Source organism: Lissotriton helveticus, chromosome 1_1 (assembly GCF_964261635.1).
Source record: "Lissotriton helveticus chromosome 1_1, aLisHel1.1, whole genome shotgun sequence".
Taxonomy (NCBI): Eukaryota; Metazoa; Chordata; class Amphibia; order Caudata; family Salamandridae; genus Lissotriton; species Lissotriton helveticus.
In genome coordinates this window covers 1,312,570,787-1,312,587,679 of record NC_136057.1, presented here as the reverse complement: position 1 = coordinate 1,312,587,679, position 16,893 = coordinate 1,312,570,787, and the positions used below count along the sequence as shown (strand labels likewise).

General features: G+C 42.6%; 1 protein-coding gene across 1 annotated transcript in view; it reads left to right on the top strand.

Annotated features, from left to right (window-relative positions):
- The window catches only part of LOC144772747 (prostaglandin E2 receptor EP1 subtype-like), a 56,946-nt gene that overhangs the window by 30,351 nt on the left and 9,702 nt on the right, over positions 1-16,893 (top strand). Inside the window, exon 2 of the mRNA XM_078657292.1 lies at positions 6,180-7,092. Within this exon, the coding sequence (XP_078513418.1) occupies positions 6,214-7,092 (879 nt within the window). The 5' untranslated portion in view covers positions 6,180-6,213. The remainder of the gene's footprint in view (positions 1-6,179; positions 7,093-16,893) is intronic.

Sequence of the window (16,893 nt, the reverse complement as noted above, 5' to 3'; positions counted from 1 at the left end):
AGGAACACACGTACACTGTGACAAAGAACACACTGCCTCTGAGAATAGGAACACACTTACACTGTGACAAAGAACACACTAACTCTGAGAATGAATAGAAACACACTTACACTGTGACAAAGAACACACTACCTCAGTGAACAGGAACACACTACCTCTGAGAATATGAATACATTTACACTGTGTCAAAGAACACACTACCACTGAGAATAGGAACACACTTGCACTGTGACAAAGAACAAACTACCTCCAAGAACAGGAACACACTACCACTGAGAATAGGAACACACTTACACTGTGACAAAAAACACACTGCCTCTGAGAATAGGAACACACTTACACTGTGTCAAAGAACACACTGCCTCTGAGAATAGAAACACACTTACACTGTGACAAAGAACACACTACCTCCGAGAACAGGAACACACTACCACTGAGAATCAGAACACACTTACACTGTGACAAAGAACACACTACCTCTGAGAATAGAAATAAACTTACACTGTGACAAAGAACACACTACTTCCAAGAACAGGAACACACTACCACTGAGAATAGGAACACACGTACACTGTGACAAAGAACACACTGCCTCTGAGAATAGGAACACACTTACACTGTGACAAAGAACACACTGCCTCTGAGAATAGAAACACACTTACACTGTGACAAAGAACACACTACCTCCGAGAACAGGAACACACTACCACTGAGAATCGGAACACACTTACACTGTGACAAAGAGCACACTACCTCTGAGAATAGAAATAAACTTACACTGTGACAAAGAACACACTACTTCCAAGAACAGGAACACACTACCACTGAGAATAGGAACACACGTACACTGTGACAAAGAACACACTGCCTCTGAGAATAGGAACACACTTACACTGTGACAAAGAACACACTGCCTTTGAGAATAGGAACACACTTACACTGTGACAAAGAACACACTAACTCCGTGAACAGGAACACACTACCTCTGAGAATAGGAATACATTTACACTGTGTCAAAGAACACACTACTACTGAGAATAGGAACACACTTGCACTGTGACAAAGAACAAACTACCTCCGTGAACAGGAACACACTACCTCTGAGAATAGGAATACATTTACACTGTGTCAAAGAACACACTACTACTGAGAATAGGAACACACTTGCACTGTGACAAAGAACAAACTACCTCCAAGAACAGGAACACACTACCACTGAGAATAGGAATACATTTACACTGTGTCAAAGAACACACTACTACTGAGAATAGGAACACACTTGCACTGTGACAAAGAACAAACTACCTCCAAGAACAGGAACACACTACCACTGAGAATAGGAACACACTTACACTGTGACAAAGAACACACTGCCTCTGAGAATAGGAACACACTTACACTGTGTCAAAGAACACACTGCCTCTGAGAATAGGAACACACTTACACTGTGACAAAGAACACACTACCTACGAGAACAGGAACACACTACCTCTGAGAATAAGAACACATTCACACTGTGTCAAAGAACACACTACCTCCAAGAACAGGAACACACTACCACTGAGAATAAGAACACACTTACACTGTGACAAAGAACACACTGCCTCTGAGAATAGGAACACACTTACACTGTGTCAAAGAACACACTGCCTCTGAGAATAGGTACACACTTACACTGTGACAAAGAAGAACACACTACCTCTGAGAATAGAAACACACTTACACTGTGACAAAGAACACACTACCTAAGAGAACAGGAGCACACTACCTCTGAGAATGAGAACACATTCACACTGTGTCAAAGAACACACTACCTCTAAGAACAGGAATGCACTTACACTGTGACAAAGAACACACTACCTCTGAGAATAGGAACACACTTACACTGTGACAAGGAACACACAAAGTCTGAGAAGGGCAATACACCGACACTATATGATGCAATGCATCTTACACTGTGACAAGGAACACCCTACCTCTGACAATAGGAATACATTTACACTGTGACAAGGAATGCACAATGTCTGGGAATGGGGATATTGTGGCACTATATGATGCTATACACTTACACTAAGACAAAGAACACAGTACCTCTGAGAATAGGAACACACTTACACGGTGTGATGCCAAGCACTTACAGTTCTTTGCGAATGGTAACACACACTGGCCCACATGCATCAATATCGGCTTTTGCGATTTCTAAATTGCGAAAAATAACGATTCGCAATTTAGAAATCGCAAAAGCCTATGCATGAATATTTTCGCTTTTTTTTTGCAATTCGGTAAAAATCGCTATTTTTACCGAATCGCATAAATTACCGAAATACAATTTAAGAATTCGCTAATCACATTGGTTCCTATGGGCCAAAAGGCCCATAGGATGCAATGGGAAGGCATTAGCAAATTGCGATTTTCACTTTGAAAATCGCAATTTGTTAATGCATTTCATGGGTGCAGGGGGGGGTCCAAAGGACCCCCCCATGCACCCCTGAAATGTATTTTTCGCATCATGTTTCACACACACATGTCCTAAGGACATGTGTGTCCGTAACATGAATGTTGAAAAAAATGCATTTTCAGCGTTTAAAACACTTTTTGCAAATTTACCGAGTGGTTCAACCACTCGGTAAATTTGACCCCCTAATTGCGATTTAGCAATTTTAAAAGTAATCATGCATTGCTTTTAAGAAATCGCATATTTGCGACTTCTTAAAAGCAAACGCAATTTTAGAAATAGCTAAAAAGTTACGATTTCTAAAATATCATGATGCATCCCAAAAAGCACTTTTGGAGTCCCAAACGGCCGATTTAAAGGAATCTCACTGTTTGCGACTCCAAAAATGCTTGATGCATGTGGGCCACTGTGACAAGGAATGCACTGCCTCTGGGGTAGTGAATACACAGTCACTTGGCCAGGAAGGCAAACACCTTGGGAAGTGAAACCCCAGTCCCTGGCACAGACACACAGGTGCTGTGTCAGCCAGAGAAGGACCCTGGGGGCAGCGGGTCATTATTTCTTGTTACCTGATTTCAAAGACCTGGGGGTTTCCAGCTGTGTCTAGACTTGTAAAGCACACGCTACCTGCAGCACACGTCCTCTGAGGAGACGGTGAGGTATGTAAACACGGGCACAGGGATGAGCATAGGGGCACGCCTGAGAGGCGCTCACATTCCCGAAGGAGAAAAACAAAACTTGAGAGGCCAGCATTCCGCAAAATCAGATTGTGTGGAGCGTGGGTGGGTGGAATGTATTTTCTGTAGGCGCTACGAGTCATGTCCTGATCCTCCGTTGCCTTTTCAGGCTCACAGTAGTAAATAGTGATTTATCAAATCGCCCGGTCACTTAAAGCACTAAAAAATCAATAGCATAGTACACTTCTCGGAGCACTTTCACAGCACTCTAGAGCATGTCCACTCCCAGGGCCCATCTGAACCCTCATCTACGGGGCAATCAAAAATGTGGAGGGAAAACAACTTCCCTATTGGCCAAGTATTGCCATGTCCATGTATACATCTCTATCTACATTCACACGTATGTGCATGCAAGTTTCTCGAATATCCATTGTACATAACCCCACTTATTTTACGCATAGCTCCTTGTGTGCCCCCGCCCCAGAAATCACTTCTAGAGACGCCACTTGTTATTTAGGTCTTTAATAAATCCACTTTAGGTTTCCTGACAGGTGTAAATGAGGGGCTCTAATTAGGACAGGGCCTGCCAAGGATGGGCCCTGGCAAAACAAAACAAAAACAGTGTTGCTGAAAAACAATTCTATCCTGTCAACCGCCCATTACCCTGCCCCCCATGTTCAAACCGCCTAATAAAACACTACCTAAATTGTTTTACTACTGTTAATCTGCGGTATCAAACCACAAGCAAAGTTCGAGGAGTGGTTGAATTAAGGTGTGATTTGCCTTGAAATGTTTTTTTGTGGATAATCACAAACTCGTGTCCGATTTTTACCCTCAGTGGAAATGGTTATTTACTCCACCAAGGGGCTGCAGTAACTCCCTAAGCAAGGGCAGGAGGGGGGTAGATCACCTCCAAATTTGGAAGGGGTGGAGGAGAAGGGGTTACTCCACGAGGAAACAGGGTTTCCCTGCGGAGAAATAAAAAGCAAAAAAAAAAAAAGTAAATTCCACTTTGGGCAGCTTTTTTCCCAGGGAGCTATTTTACATTATGTACAGATCCCACTGGGAAAATGGAAGGACTGGAATACTTGAAATTCACAGAAGTACTTCTGGGAGGCTGTGCCTGGACCAGCTTTCTAGGTGTACTCCTGTGAATCTCAAAATGTGCAGCTCAGTACCGGTTTGTGGGAGAACAGCTAGGGATTCAGATGTCCTGCTTTTTTGTGAGTCACCCCACCCTCAGCAAATACTCATTTCTGATACAGAAACAGTTGTGCAGCGTGTACAGCCTTCCATGGTTTGCTTGAGGCCATTAAACACCCTAATATCCGTCCCTAATGCTTTTCTAATGTGTTTTGTCTTCTGACGACTTCCTCTAATTGAAACCGCCCCATCATCCCCCCTCCAAAATATTAATTGATGTCGAGTTTCAGCTTCTGTTCACATCCTAGAGTTGTTATTTCGCAAACTGAGACCATTATCTCTGTTTCTATTTTAAGGAACTCCCGCCTCAGCCCAGAAGACTTCTTCTAACTTAAGGGTGTGGTGAGAGGAGCTCCAAGCCCCCTCCCGACCCTCAGATATGAGTGTTTTACTGGCCAACCGCACATCCAGGGCAGTGCTTAATTTGTAATTGTGCCCCTGCCAGTGCTGCCAATGACATAACAAACACACCCACGAACCATCACACTCCTAGAAGTGTGAAAATTCAGACTTTTCCAGCCCCCCAAAGCTATTCAAATGTTTTGGGTGGTATAATTTTCAATGCATGTTGAATGTATACACAACTGTTGTTGTGCTCGTCTGCAAATAAGGTAAACAACGCCACCATGTGGCAGACTACCATATGTGCTGGTGCTGACAATTAAGAGTAAGTGCCAAGCACCAGAAACCGCTGGCTCAAATTAAGCACTGATCCAGGGGTCCTAAATGTACGTCCTATATCTGAGCAGTCACTAATGACCAACCCGGAAGTGCCGTGAGTGGGGCGGAAGCCACGGGCTAAAGGACTTAGGCCGTAGGAGACCCGGAGCAAAGGGTAAGATGGATGGAGAGGGGGTAACAGGAGCAGCTCGGGGGAGGAGGTGAGGTGCTGAGAGAGAGAGAGCACTACACATCGGCAGACAGAAATGAGGAAAGCTGCAGAGATATATTCCACAAATGATAAAATCAGAAGAGAGCGCTCTATGTCCTGCAGAAAGGACTGTTAAAATGTAAGTTGGCGCTTTTCAATTCTATGCCAAAAGTAAAACAGGCTGCATAATAGCATTTTTGATTGCTGTTTGATCATTCCTGAATGTTTAGAAAATCAACTGTTTGAAATGTTTATATACTCTTTTCTCTCTCTCTTCTCTCTCTCTCTCTCTTCTCTCTCTCTCTCTCTCTCTCTCTCTCTCTCTCTCTCTCTCTCTCTCTCTCTCTCTCTCTCTCTTCTCTCTCTCTCTCTCTCCCACCTCCCCTGAACAGTCTCCATTGGGTGAGTCTCTGCCGGTTGAAAGATTGAATGAAGGGGCTGATGCTTTGCACGTCCTGACTGTGCTGGTTCCCCTGTCCAACCAGGCACAATTGACATTAAGTATTCCCTCCAAGAGTGCCCGTGGGGTCCCCAGCATATGTGGATGGCTGCCATCCACATATGCTATCCTTGTTCTATACTTTTATAAATAGCTGCTCCCTAACTTGGGTCTAGGTTTTCATTGGTTGCTTTGCCTATCCTCATTCTAGGCTCATGTGGGTGGCTTTCCCATACCATAGGCTAACAGAGAGAGCTGCCTCTACCCTTGTTTTAGGCTGCCATAGATTTCTGCACCCTATCCTTGTTCTAGGCTCCTATCAATAAATACCTGCTAACATTGTTCAAATCTCGCATACATAAATGCCTTCCATCCTAGTTGTAGGATTCAATAGATGGTTGAACTTTCTCTGTGTTTAAGGCTATGGTTACTTTCCACTGTTCTTGTTTCTTAGAGTATTTCCATATGTTCTGCCTTATTTTCAGTTCTCTCCATGCCAAGGTTCTGATGAGTTTTCCATATGTTTTCTTCTAGTGCTCCATGGCTGCTACTAACAGGGTCCAGTAAGATGTTTGCCCAGCACCAACAGAATCTCTCCCTGCACAGCCTATACGATGCCTTGGACAACTCCTGCTGCAGCGGTTCGCATGAGCTCGGCAATGCATCTGCGTTTCCGGACAGCAGCTCTGACATGGCTGTCTCCACCCAGCCTGTCTCCTCAAGATCCCGCTCCGCGGCCATGCCCAGTTTCTCGATGACGCTGGGCGCCATGTCCAACATCATTGCACTAGTTATCCTTGTCAAGTCCTACGCTCGCTTCCGCCGCCGATCTAAGGCCACCTTTCTGCTCTTCGCCAGTAGCCTGGTCATCACTGACTTTGCTGGACACATAATCCCTGGTGCCTTTGTACTGCGCCTCTACGCCGTCCACATGCAGTGGAAGGAACTTGACCAGACGGGCTCCATATGCCAGTTCTTTGGTGCCTGCATGGTCTTCTTTGGCCTCTGCCCACTTTTCCTGGGCTGCGTCATGGCCATGGAGCGTTGTGTCGGAGTAGCCCGCCCGCTGTTGCATTCTTCAATTGTTACTTCTACGCGGACTAAGCTCACTCTACTGGGCCTGTGGACCTCTGCCTTGCTCATTGCTCTTCTTCCTATGCTGAGCTTCGGCCGATATGATATGCAGTATCCGGGGACATGGTGCTTCATCCATGTCAGCCCAACGTCAAACTGGAGAGAGATCAGTTTTGCGCTGCTCTTCTCGCTACTGGGGCTGGCCTCGCTCTTTGTGGCGCTTGTCTGTAACACTGTGAGTGGCTTGACTCTGGTACGTGCCAGGTGGCGCAAGAGAAAATGCACCCGTCGGGCCAAGTCCCATGACATCGAGATGGTCGTGCAGCTGGTGGGAATCATGGTGGTGTCCTGCATCTGCTGGAGCCCCATCCTGGTGAGTAATTGTCATAAGCATGTGGGGGAAATTGTCAGTGTGGCTTCCATCAAGTGCCCACATGGTGGATGTCACCATGATCTCCACCATTGATCTCTGGGGCCTATATCATTGAGGTCACTTCTACATGGCTCCATGGATGATGTTGGCAAACCTACAAAAATATTGTTCCATTGACCATACATTTTCTATTATTAACTCCAATAGGGGAAATAATTTGGTAAACAACATTTCAGACTCAATGTTTCTCTCTCTGACAATGGCAATCTGATACTATATAAAATAATTTGCAATAGAAAAACAGATTAAAGCAAGTAAGTATTGAAGCCTTTGTAAAAGTCAAGAAGATATTGTTTTGTTTGGTCTTTTAATCATACATAGAGATTAAAAACAATTGGCAAGAAATAGGAATCTTGTGGTAACCCATTGGGAATGTTCTTGGTTGTTGCCTTCCCCAATTTCAATCTCTGGCATCTTCTGTTAGAGAAAAAGTACTTTAATCAGCTACAAGCCCCCTAATCCCCTAACGCCCAACAGATGCCCTCAAATTCTCCTCCTCTTTGCTTGTGAGTGGAAAATGATTAAGGGTGCCGAAAGCACCTGACAGGTCAAGAAGCATCATTAGCCACCACGATTAGCACTGGGCACTTTAAGTTATCCAACTAAGGAAGGTGGACTGCCCCATCCCAATTTGAAGGAATTCTACTATGCTAAATTTGCACATAACACGTATGGATTTTCTAACCATCTTGACTCCTTTTGCACAGAAAACTTCTTTATAACAAGAATACTGAAGGAATGTCTAATCTCGGACACAATGAGATTAGTGAAAATTCCCAAAGAAGTGTGGTATAAGGTCCTCCAGTGGTCTTTTAAACAGAAAATACAACTGTTCATATATTACGATATACCTTCAATAAGTGGTTCTATGCCCCTGACAGACCTATAGGTCTGGGAACAGAGGCTTACCCAACCTAATATTTCAGGGAAATGGGAAGAGAATGGCTATCTAACCGTGGGAGATTTTAGTAACTCTGATACTTGGAAGGAATGGACAGAAATCGAATGTGGCCTGAGCCGTTTAAAAAATATACTTAAGTGGTCTTTCCTTCAAATAAAACACTTTTTAACGAATTTAGGGGCATATTATCAAGAAAGGCGATAAAATTATCGCTGCTTTAGCAGCAGAAAACTGCCGCTAAAGCGTTGATAATGGGCTTGATAATATGCCCCAGTGAATTCCCATAACAGCCCAGGTTCTGGTGTAAACCTGGGCTGCTATGGGAATTCACAAGGACATATTATCAAGGTCATTATCGCTGCTTTATCTGCAGTTTCCTGATAATATGCTCCTTAGACCTGGTCAAACTCTGGGCAAAACTAACATTTAGTGAGGCTCTCTTGGAAACAGGTAGACGTGGATCAATAAGTAGGTGGTTACAATTCCCTAACAAATATAAATATAAGCGGGTGTATGAAAATGCCCAAGATAAATGGCTAAGGAAAGTAGGCCTCCAGGTCTCAAGGTCGGTTTGGAACAGAATTATTAAACACAATTCAATACTTCTAGGAGGCGCCAGTTTTAGGAAAATGCAATATTACACAATAAATGGTTATTGTATAGGGCCCCAGTCTTTCTGCATAATATATATCCTCAGATTGAAGACAAATGTTTCCAGAGCTTAGCAGAAGGGGGAGGCAACTGGACCAATATTGTAAGGGAATGTCCGGAAATTAAATATTTCTGGGAAGAGATAGAAAAATACTGTAAACTTAAGTTAGGTCCTAGGACAACCATTGATAGACATATTGCAACTCTGGAATATTCCCCAAACATAACTGTTAGCACTCCACAAGCGGAAGGCCTATATATTTTAGCACTTGTGGCAAGATCACTAATATTGCAGAATTGGTGGAGTGAGAGTATACCTACATTTTACCACTGGCAGTCGAAATTGTATAAAATCCGAGAAATGGAAAAACGTTATGCTGTACGATCAGGCTCCTATAGAAGATTTAGGACCCGTTGGAAATCTATAGGAAACAAGTCAGCAGAGAATCAAAATGAAATAGAAGGTGGTCATTTACCTTAAATTTGAGATGTGTAATTTATTTATAAGGTTTTGTGTAATATGTGCTTTTATTCCATCGTTTCAAGTAATACACTCTACTTTCATTTAATTGAACTATATTGTATTGATTTATTATGTATATTTGAGAATATGAGTTAAGATAATGATAGTAAAATGAAATCATATAGACACTTTACGTATATACGATACTGTAAAATGAACTTTCAATAAAAATATTTCATTACAAAAAAAATGAAGCATCATTAGCATAGGATCAGCAGTGTCGATACTGAGAATAGATGTATGTACACCGAGCCAATCCGGTCTCCTCCAAGGACGAAATTCTGATTGCTGCTCCCCAAGAAACTTGTTTTCCTCAATAAAATCTTGCAGTTGGTTGCAAGCTGACTTGTTCAACTATTTCAATAGGAATATGAAAGAATGTTAGAGATGGGACAATAGTTTTGCAGGCCTATATCATTTAACAAGGATTATCTTAACAGAGGAGAGACCCACCTTTCTTTAAGAACGTCAGGAATCTAACCACATTTAAATATCCCATTAATAAGCTCCAAAATACATTAGGCTAACTCTTCACGCCCTTCCTTCATAACTGCTTTTCGGCAATAATCATAGATCGTACTATTAATGGACTCATTAGAGATATGGTTTCCTGTAATATCATGGAATGAGAAAACCACCTCCAGCTATACCTTTGGGTGTTCCCAAATCTAGTTGGGGGAATAATGGACCAAATCTGATCAATTTTGTGTGAGAATTGAATATTTTTGCTTACTATAAACAATAGTAAAATACATTTAGAGGTGAGGAGTATTATACATGCAACTATAACTAAAACCAACAAAAATCCGGAGTTAAGATAAAGAATATAAAAATGTAACTATCAGAAGTATTCATTATAATTAGCCATGTTTATTACATAGATAGCACTATAAAGAAAATATAAACATGGGGTTTTTTATTGTGCATAAGCGCTCCATCTTTGGTGGCTCTTAGCACCCCACAGGCTGGCCACCATCAGGCTGGAGACTAAGAAGTGTAAATAGGGAAGAACAAGGGAGCAAGCCTTATCCATCTAAGCACCGAGGATCTGTTTGAACATCACAGTGTCTGTAAGAACCTCCCCTACATTGATCTAATTTAGGAAAGAGACATCTCTCAAAGAACATTACATCACAACGCAGTGACAATCCAATACCCAGCTACCTCTCCTATCACTTGTTGACTGTATGTTTGCCTTTGACGCGATACAGTGCTCTGCTGCCTTTTTGGCTAGGTTCTCACTACACAAATACCACATACGTCCATACATACATTTTAAATTAATTCCTACAATATTACATTGACCTAGACAGTTATGCACGCGGTTGGACCAGATATAGCCAAATGTGTTCTTATCTTCCCAGACTAATTATGGGCTGCCTGCTTTGTTAAGCTAGAGATCCGGTGAGTTCCTTACACAATCCTCAGTGACTCACGGTTCTGGAGGACAATTTATCTCTTACTACCAGAGCTTCCAAATGTGTTTGGGGTTTCAACTAGGGGTGGGTGGAATTTGCGCAATCGCGTTACGCAAATCTCTGCGACACTGTAAAAAATATCCACGAGCATGCAGAAATTCCGTGAACGCGTGGAATTGCATTTTTGCGATGCTTTTTTCCTGTTCGCTATTGCTGTTTGCGGAAATATCTTGCGAACACGCATTGTGAGAAATTTCGCGAAGTTGCAGAATGCAGAATTTTGGGCAATTTCGTGTTCTCCGCGGACCGTGAAATTACCCAAATTCCGCAAATTCCACGAGCGGAACGGAATTTACTGCCCAGGCCTAGTTTCAACTGAGGAGAAGTCATTCAGAAGCAGAATAGATGTGGTCAATAGAGCAGCTACACTTATAAATGTCTCCACTTTGGCAAGAACCTCTCTCCACCAGGGCAGAACACAGTGACATTCAATAAACATATGCACACATCCAACAATAGCTTTGTTGCACCTCCAACAATGCCTCTCATCTTGTGCATGTAGTTCATGGCGTTTTTGTGGAATCCAATATGCTTTTAGGGGATTTATTGGCTGTATTCTAAAGACCTGCAGATGTGGGCTGTTGGTTCTATATATTTAGCAGTGCTTGAAGATCCACATTGGAATTCAGCTCTGGTTCCTGGCTTTTGAAAAGAGTCTTTGTTATTATGTGTTAGAAGGCAATACATATTAAATGATTTGTTCTTCCTCCTATGATTGTTAAAGAATTTTAAGAAAGCAGAAAGGCTTAAGCTCTTATTCACAGTCGCTGAATTGAAGCTGATGAAAAAATTGCTTTCAAATGTAGGTAGTTCAAAATCCCACCTTGGGCATAGCTCTATAATGCAATTTCTTAAAAGAGATCACCCCATCTGAATGATACCAAATTGCGACTTTCACATGTTTATTTATACTGAAGAGCTGTGGCCTTCCCCGCTTTCCCAACTTCTTCTCGATGTAGGAGTTGCTTTGTGGGAGCGAAGGCCCATTTCGTTATCTTGGCGTTATGTCTTGGTGACACATTGTGGTAGGCTGTGCAGAAAAAACACAAGCACTAGTTGTACTTGTGTTGTTTATCTGTGCACCATAGTCTGTGTGCAGATAATGGATATTGCACCTGGTGAACTATCTGCAGTATAATCCAGCATTATACATGGATCACTGCAAGTGTATGCAGGCAAAAAAGAACTTTGGACTAAGATCATCGTAAATTGCCTTTGTTTATGACCCTCAGATCAAATGTATTATGCTGCATTCCATGACATCTGTAGGCACACAAATGCAGATCCAGAGATTCTACAGAGCTTAAAGTAATATGTGACCAATTCAGCCACTCATGACTTTTAAAAAAGAATGCATTCTGGGATATGTATATTTGATTATTACATTGAAAATATTGGATAAAAAATCCCACAATGGAAACGTGCTTTTGCCACAAAAGCCAGGTTTGACAGGAGGTTATACTCATAACATCACATCATCAGACCCCAGTACCTCAGTACCCCAGTACCTCAAAGAAAGAGTCTCCTTACACGCCCCCAAGAGAACCCTCCGCTCCACGACCTTGCCCTGGCCAAAACCCCTCGCATCCGCAGAGCCAGAGCGGGTGGAAGAGCCTACTCCTACATCGCGGCAAAAACCTGGAACGAGCTCCCGCTCAGCATCAGACGTTCCCCCACTCTGAACACCTTCAGGAAGAGCCTAAAGACCTGGCACTTTGGGTAAGATGTAGCCGCACGCTGCGGCACAATTCCCCCCCCCGGGCACCTTGAGACCCTCACGGGTGAGTAGCGTGCTTCACAAATCTACGATTGATTGATTGAGCATGGGTGCAGTTGGTGATATAGTTTGGACATTGCGGACACTACAGAGAGGTCTGCTACCATATGGTCAATGTTTTCAAATGAAATCACAGATATACCCATGGAAGGTCAGTAAATTAACTGCAAAAAAAATGCAGCCAATTTGCAATAGGTTGTCACAATAATGTTGATCCGTGCCGCAAGATCTGGGGCCGGGGGGGACTCGGCTGACTAAATAAGGCTCTTAGGGCCATATGTAACATACTACCGTTTTGCGAATTCCAAATAGCGAATTTGAAGGAATCGCTATTTGGAATTCGCAAAACGGTATGTATGTACAAAATCGCTATTAAATAGCGATTCTTTACCATTCCTAATTTGCGATTAGCAAATTGCTAATCGCAAATTACCCATTCATTTCTATGGGCCATGAGGCCCATAGGAATGAAGGTGCAATTTGCGATTAGCAATTAGCTAATCGCAAATTAGGAATTTCTTCAAGGGTGCAGGGGTGTCTCAAGAACACCCTGCTGCACCCCTGAAAAAGACATTTGGGGGCATATGGCGCACATACATGCCCTAAGGGCATGTATGGGCGTCATATGGCACCTTTTGTTTTTTGGAAAAAAGCTTTTTGAAAAGAATTCGCAAATTACCACCAACTAGAAGTTGGTGGTAATTTGCGAATCCTTAATGGCATTTTTTGAATATTTTTTGTTTGATACATTGCATATAAGGAATCGCAAAATTTGCAATTCCTTAAGTGCAATCGCAAAATAAGGAATTGCAAATTTTGCTATTCCTTATTTTGCATCAAACATGTTTGATACACACCATTTGTAAAATTAGCATTAGCAAAGGCCGAAATTCGCAGAATTTCGGCCTTTGCGAATGCTAATTAGCTTGATACATATGGCCCTTAGACTTTTTGCTCTTAGCATCAGAGTATCTGTTTCCTGAATTAAATGTAATCACAGCTTCTTAAACATATTTAACTCAATGTGTGAAGAGGACGATCTTCATATGTATACCTGCCACCAATGTTTGTTCTATAAGTTGCCTTTGGGGCATTTCACTGTGTAACCACTTTTGGTATTACCAAGCCTCATACATTTTGAAGCTGACTTAGTCATATTAATGTTGGGAAACCAAAGCCTTCTTCATTAGCGGGGATGTCTTTTTTAACTTACTGGCTTTTCCAAAGCTTTTTACTGATTTGCACAGCATTGGCAATAAGAAATGATTTTTCCTGATACTCTGCAGTTGTTCCCTAAAAGTGAGCAGTGAAAGGGTGCAAATCACCCAGTCAAAAGGATTGTAAAGAAGCTATGCTCCAGGAGAGGACAAAAACAAGAAGAGAAAGGAAAGCCATTAAATAAAAATGCAGAATGCATCACACATGCAAAGAGGAGGTAAAATAAAGGTATTTCTCCTCACAATGCCAGCTTCGGGTAGGTACACTTTTTTGACTCAAACTGATGTTTAGTGATTTTAGTAAATATGGGTTTGCATCAAAATATGTGCTAAGTGCTGCCTTGTGTTACTTTTGGGATAAAATCCCACACAAAGAAACACAAATCTTGATTCCATCCCACCTCCACATAGCCCCAACACCTTCTTTTGACAAGCGCTCTGAAAGTTCTGGACCCCGTCCATCACACTTTCTTCCCTACAAACTCCTCAGTTCCCTAGAGTCGCTCCCACCCCATGTACTCTCTGACAAAGGTGGCAACCCTACTTCCCACAGCCCTTGTCACTTATCTGTAACCTCCAATCCAGGAGCTTTTTTCAATCCTCTCTCTGCTGCCCTATATCTTCATTCATTAGGCTTTTAACCATCTTAACCTCCTTGGATCTTCTGCCTTCCTCCGAATCGTAGAACAGTGCTACCAAATTCTTTAGAACCATGACCCTTTTCTTTAGTAACTTTATTCTGACCCAATTTTTTGACTTTTGCCTTCCACCTAACTTTAACAGACATCAGGCGGGGTTGATTTTTTAATGTAATAGTAGATAGTAGATATGCTTTCAAAATGCTATAAATTACAAAAGTAACATACTCTCTACAATTTTTTGCGCTCTCCTCTGACAGCAATTGTTTGTAAATGTCGCAACTTTGAACATGCCCTTCAATATGGCTTTATCGGACTGTGGTCAAGATATTGATCTGCGCATAAAAGTGGCAGGTGGTGAACTGTACTGGAGCTGGAAATCTTTGCAGATTGGGGTAGTGGCCTGTGATATCTGTTCCCTAAAATCACAAGGCTTCTGAAAATTATTGGTGTTGATACCAGCAGTTTTAGCAAATTTGAAAAACCTCTTCTGTAGCAGAGTATGAAGTAAGGCCTCATATTCATTTTTTGTTTTAAAAGCAGACCTAGTGATGTATACATATACCTGTTTTCCTTCCACCAAAATCTCCGAACTCAGGAAGGGTGCTATCATCCACTGCGAGGACGGGAACTCCCTTGCTGCGAAGCAACTTCCAAACGAAACTGGAGCATTCACGGGGTTGTTTTTTTAAAAATATTTAATGATCATCAGCTATTTCCTCCACGACACGTTTCGGTTCGATTGCCTTTATCAAATGCTGGAAAAGCCTTGGTAAAACACAGAGGGGCAGATTTACAAGCCCCTTGCGCCACTTTTGCGTCATTTTTAACATGGGAAAAATGACGCAAAAGCGGTGCAAGGGGCTTGTAAATCTGCCCCATAGTCCGGTTGGCTGTAAATAGAGTACCCACCACTGTCATTGGTGTACTGTCAGCCAATGGGAGGGCTGCACATGTTCCATTTGAGTAATCATACGGCTTCCATGCCGTACGGGTATAGCGGTTACCTCGATGAGTTTCATGTCAGCCACACAAGGTACAAATGTTAAATCCTTCCCCAATGGGAATTACATGAGGGTCGTAGTCCCACACACCAATCTCTGCCCAATGTTTACACAGTTCCTCCTGCGATCTATCACACTCCCTGTTCAGGGATAGCCAGCTCTCTGTGAACTTCACCCCTCGCCCCAGCCACTGGATAGAACATGAGGACATGCCAGCGGGTGTCTGTTGAATAACTGAGACACCACAAGTTTGTATAACTTGCGCCCTACACACATATATATATATATATACCTCCGCAAGATTATATTCACTTTTAAAAATCCTCTTACTTTGCAGTCAGAGAAAGGAGAGGAGCCACCAATCCTCCTATTATAAGATGACTCAGAAATGATCAGAAGACAGAGACTGATTCTGGCTTTGAATAGCAGCGAATGTGACAAGATAAATGCAAATTTAAAGTCGTCTTTATTTATTGCTCTTTCATGACTTACCAGAAAGCAGCTGCTGACAGTTCTTTAAATGGGCCGGTACTCACCAGTACTGAGTACCGGCACTTCTTAGATTCATCACTCTGAGTACCGGCACTTTTCTACTGCCAAGGAGAGTACCGGTACTCATGAAAAGATAGGATCATTGGCTGTGAGTGCTGATGAGCAGGCGTGGAACATGTCTCTGGCAGCCAAGGCACCGCTTCTATAGCCCCGATCTGAGCCCCAGCTGAGCAATTCAGCAGGGCTCATTCGAATAATGTCCGGGTGCTCACCATCACACTGTTTGACAGAGCAGGGTCCGTTCAGCCCCTGTGCTGTCAATCACATTCACACTATCCTGTGCATTTGTGCAAACACAGGAATCATGGTAGTGCCCTTGCAGTGGCAATCAGGCTACGGCAAGTCCGGCCCTGGTGTCAATTAAAGAAGCCATAATAGGTGAAGAGTATAACATGGCTTTTCTCATACCCTAGTCTTTTGTTTACCTGCTTGTGTTTGTGTGTTGGCCTGCATTTGCATAACTGTTTTTCATTAGAATAAAGTGAAAGAAAGAGAGAATCTCTGGAGGTATTTTAAAGAAAATGGGTGGCACTTTGTGTGTACATGTCTGCTCGGCAACAAAGATTCATAAATAACGTAAAAGGGAGTGTTGGTGGTTGGGTGAGTGAGCAAGGGTGGATGTATAGATGAATGGATGGATGAGTGAAAGCATGATGGATGGGTGAAAGAGGTTGGATGATTGGATAAAAGGGTGGATGATGGGTGGATAAGTGAAAGATTGGATGGGTGAATAAAAATGGAGGGAGGATGGATGAAAGGGAGGATGATGGATGATTGAAAGGTGGGATTGAGTGAAAGGGTGGATGGAATAAAGGAGTGAAAGGGTTCATGGATAAATGAGCGAAAGGATTGGTGGATGAGCAAAAGGGTGAATAAAGAGATGGGTGAATGGATAGGTTTGGAAATGGAGAGGTTTGGATATGAAGGGTGGTAAGACGGAATAGTGAAAAACTGAATGATGGATGAAAGACTGAATAGCTGACAGAATGTAAAGGTTAAA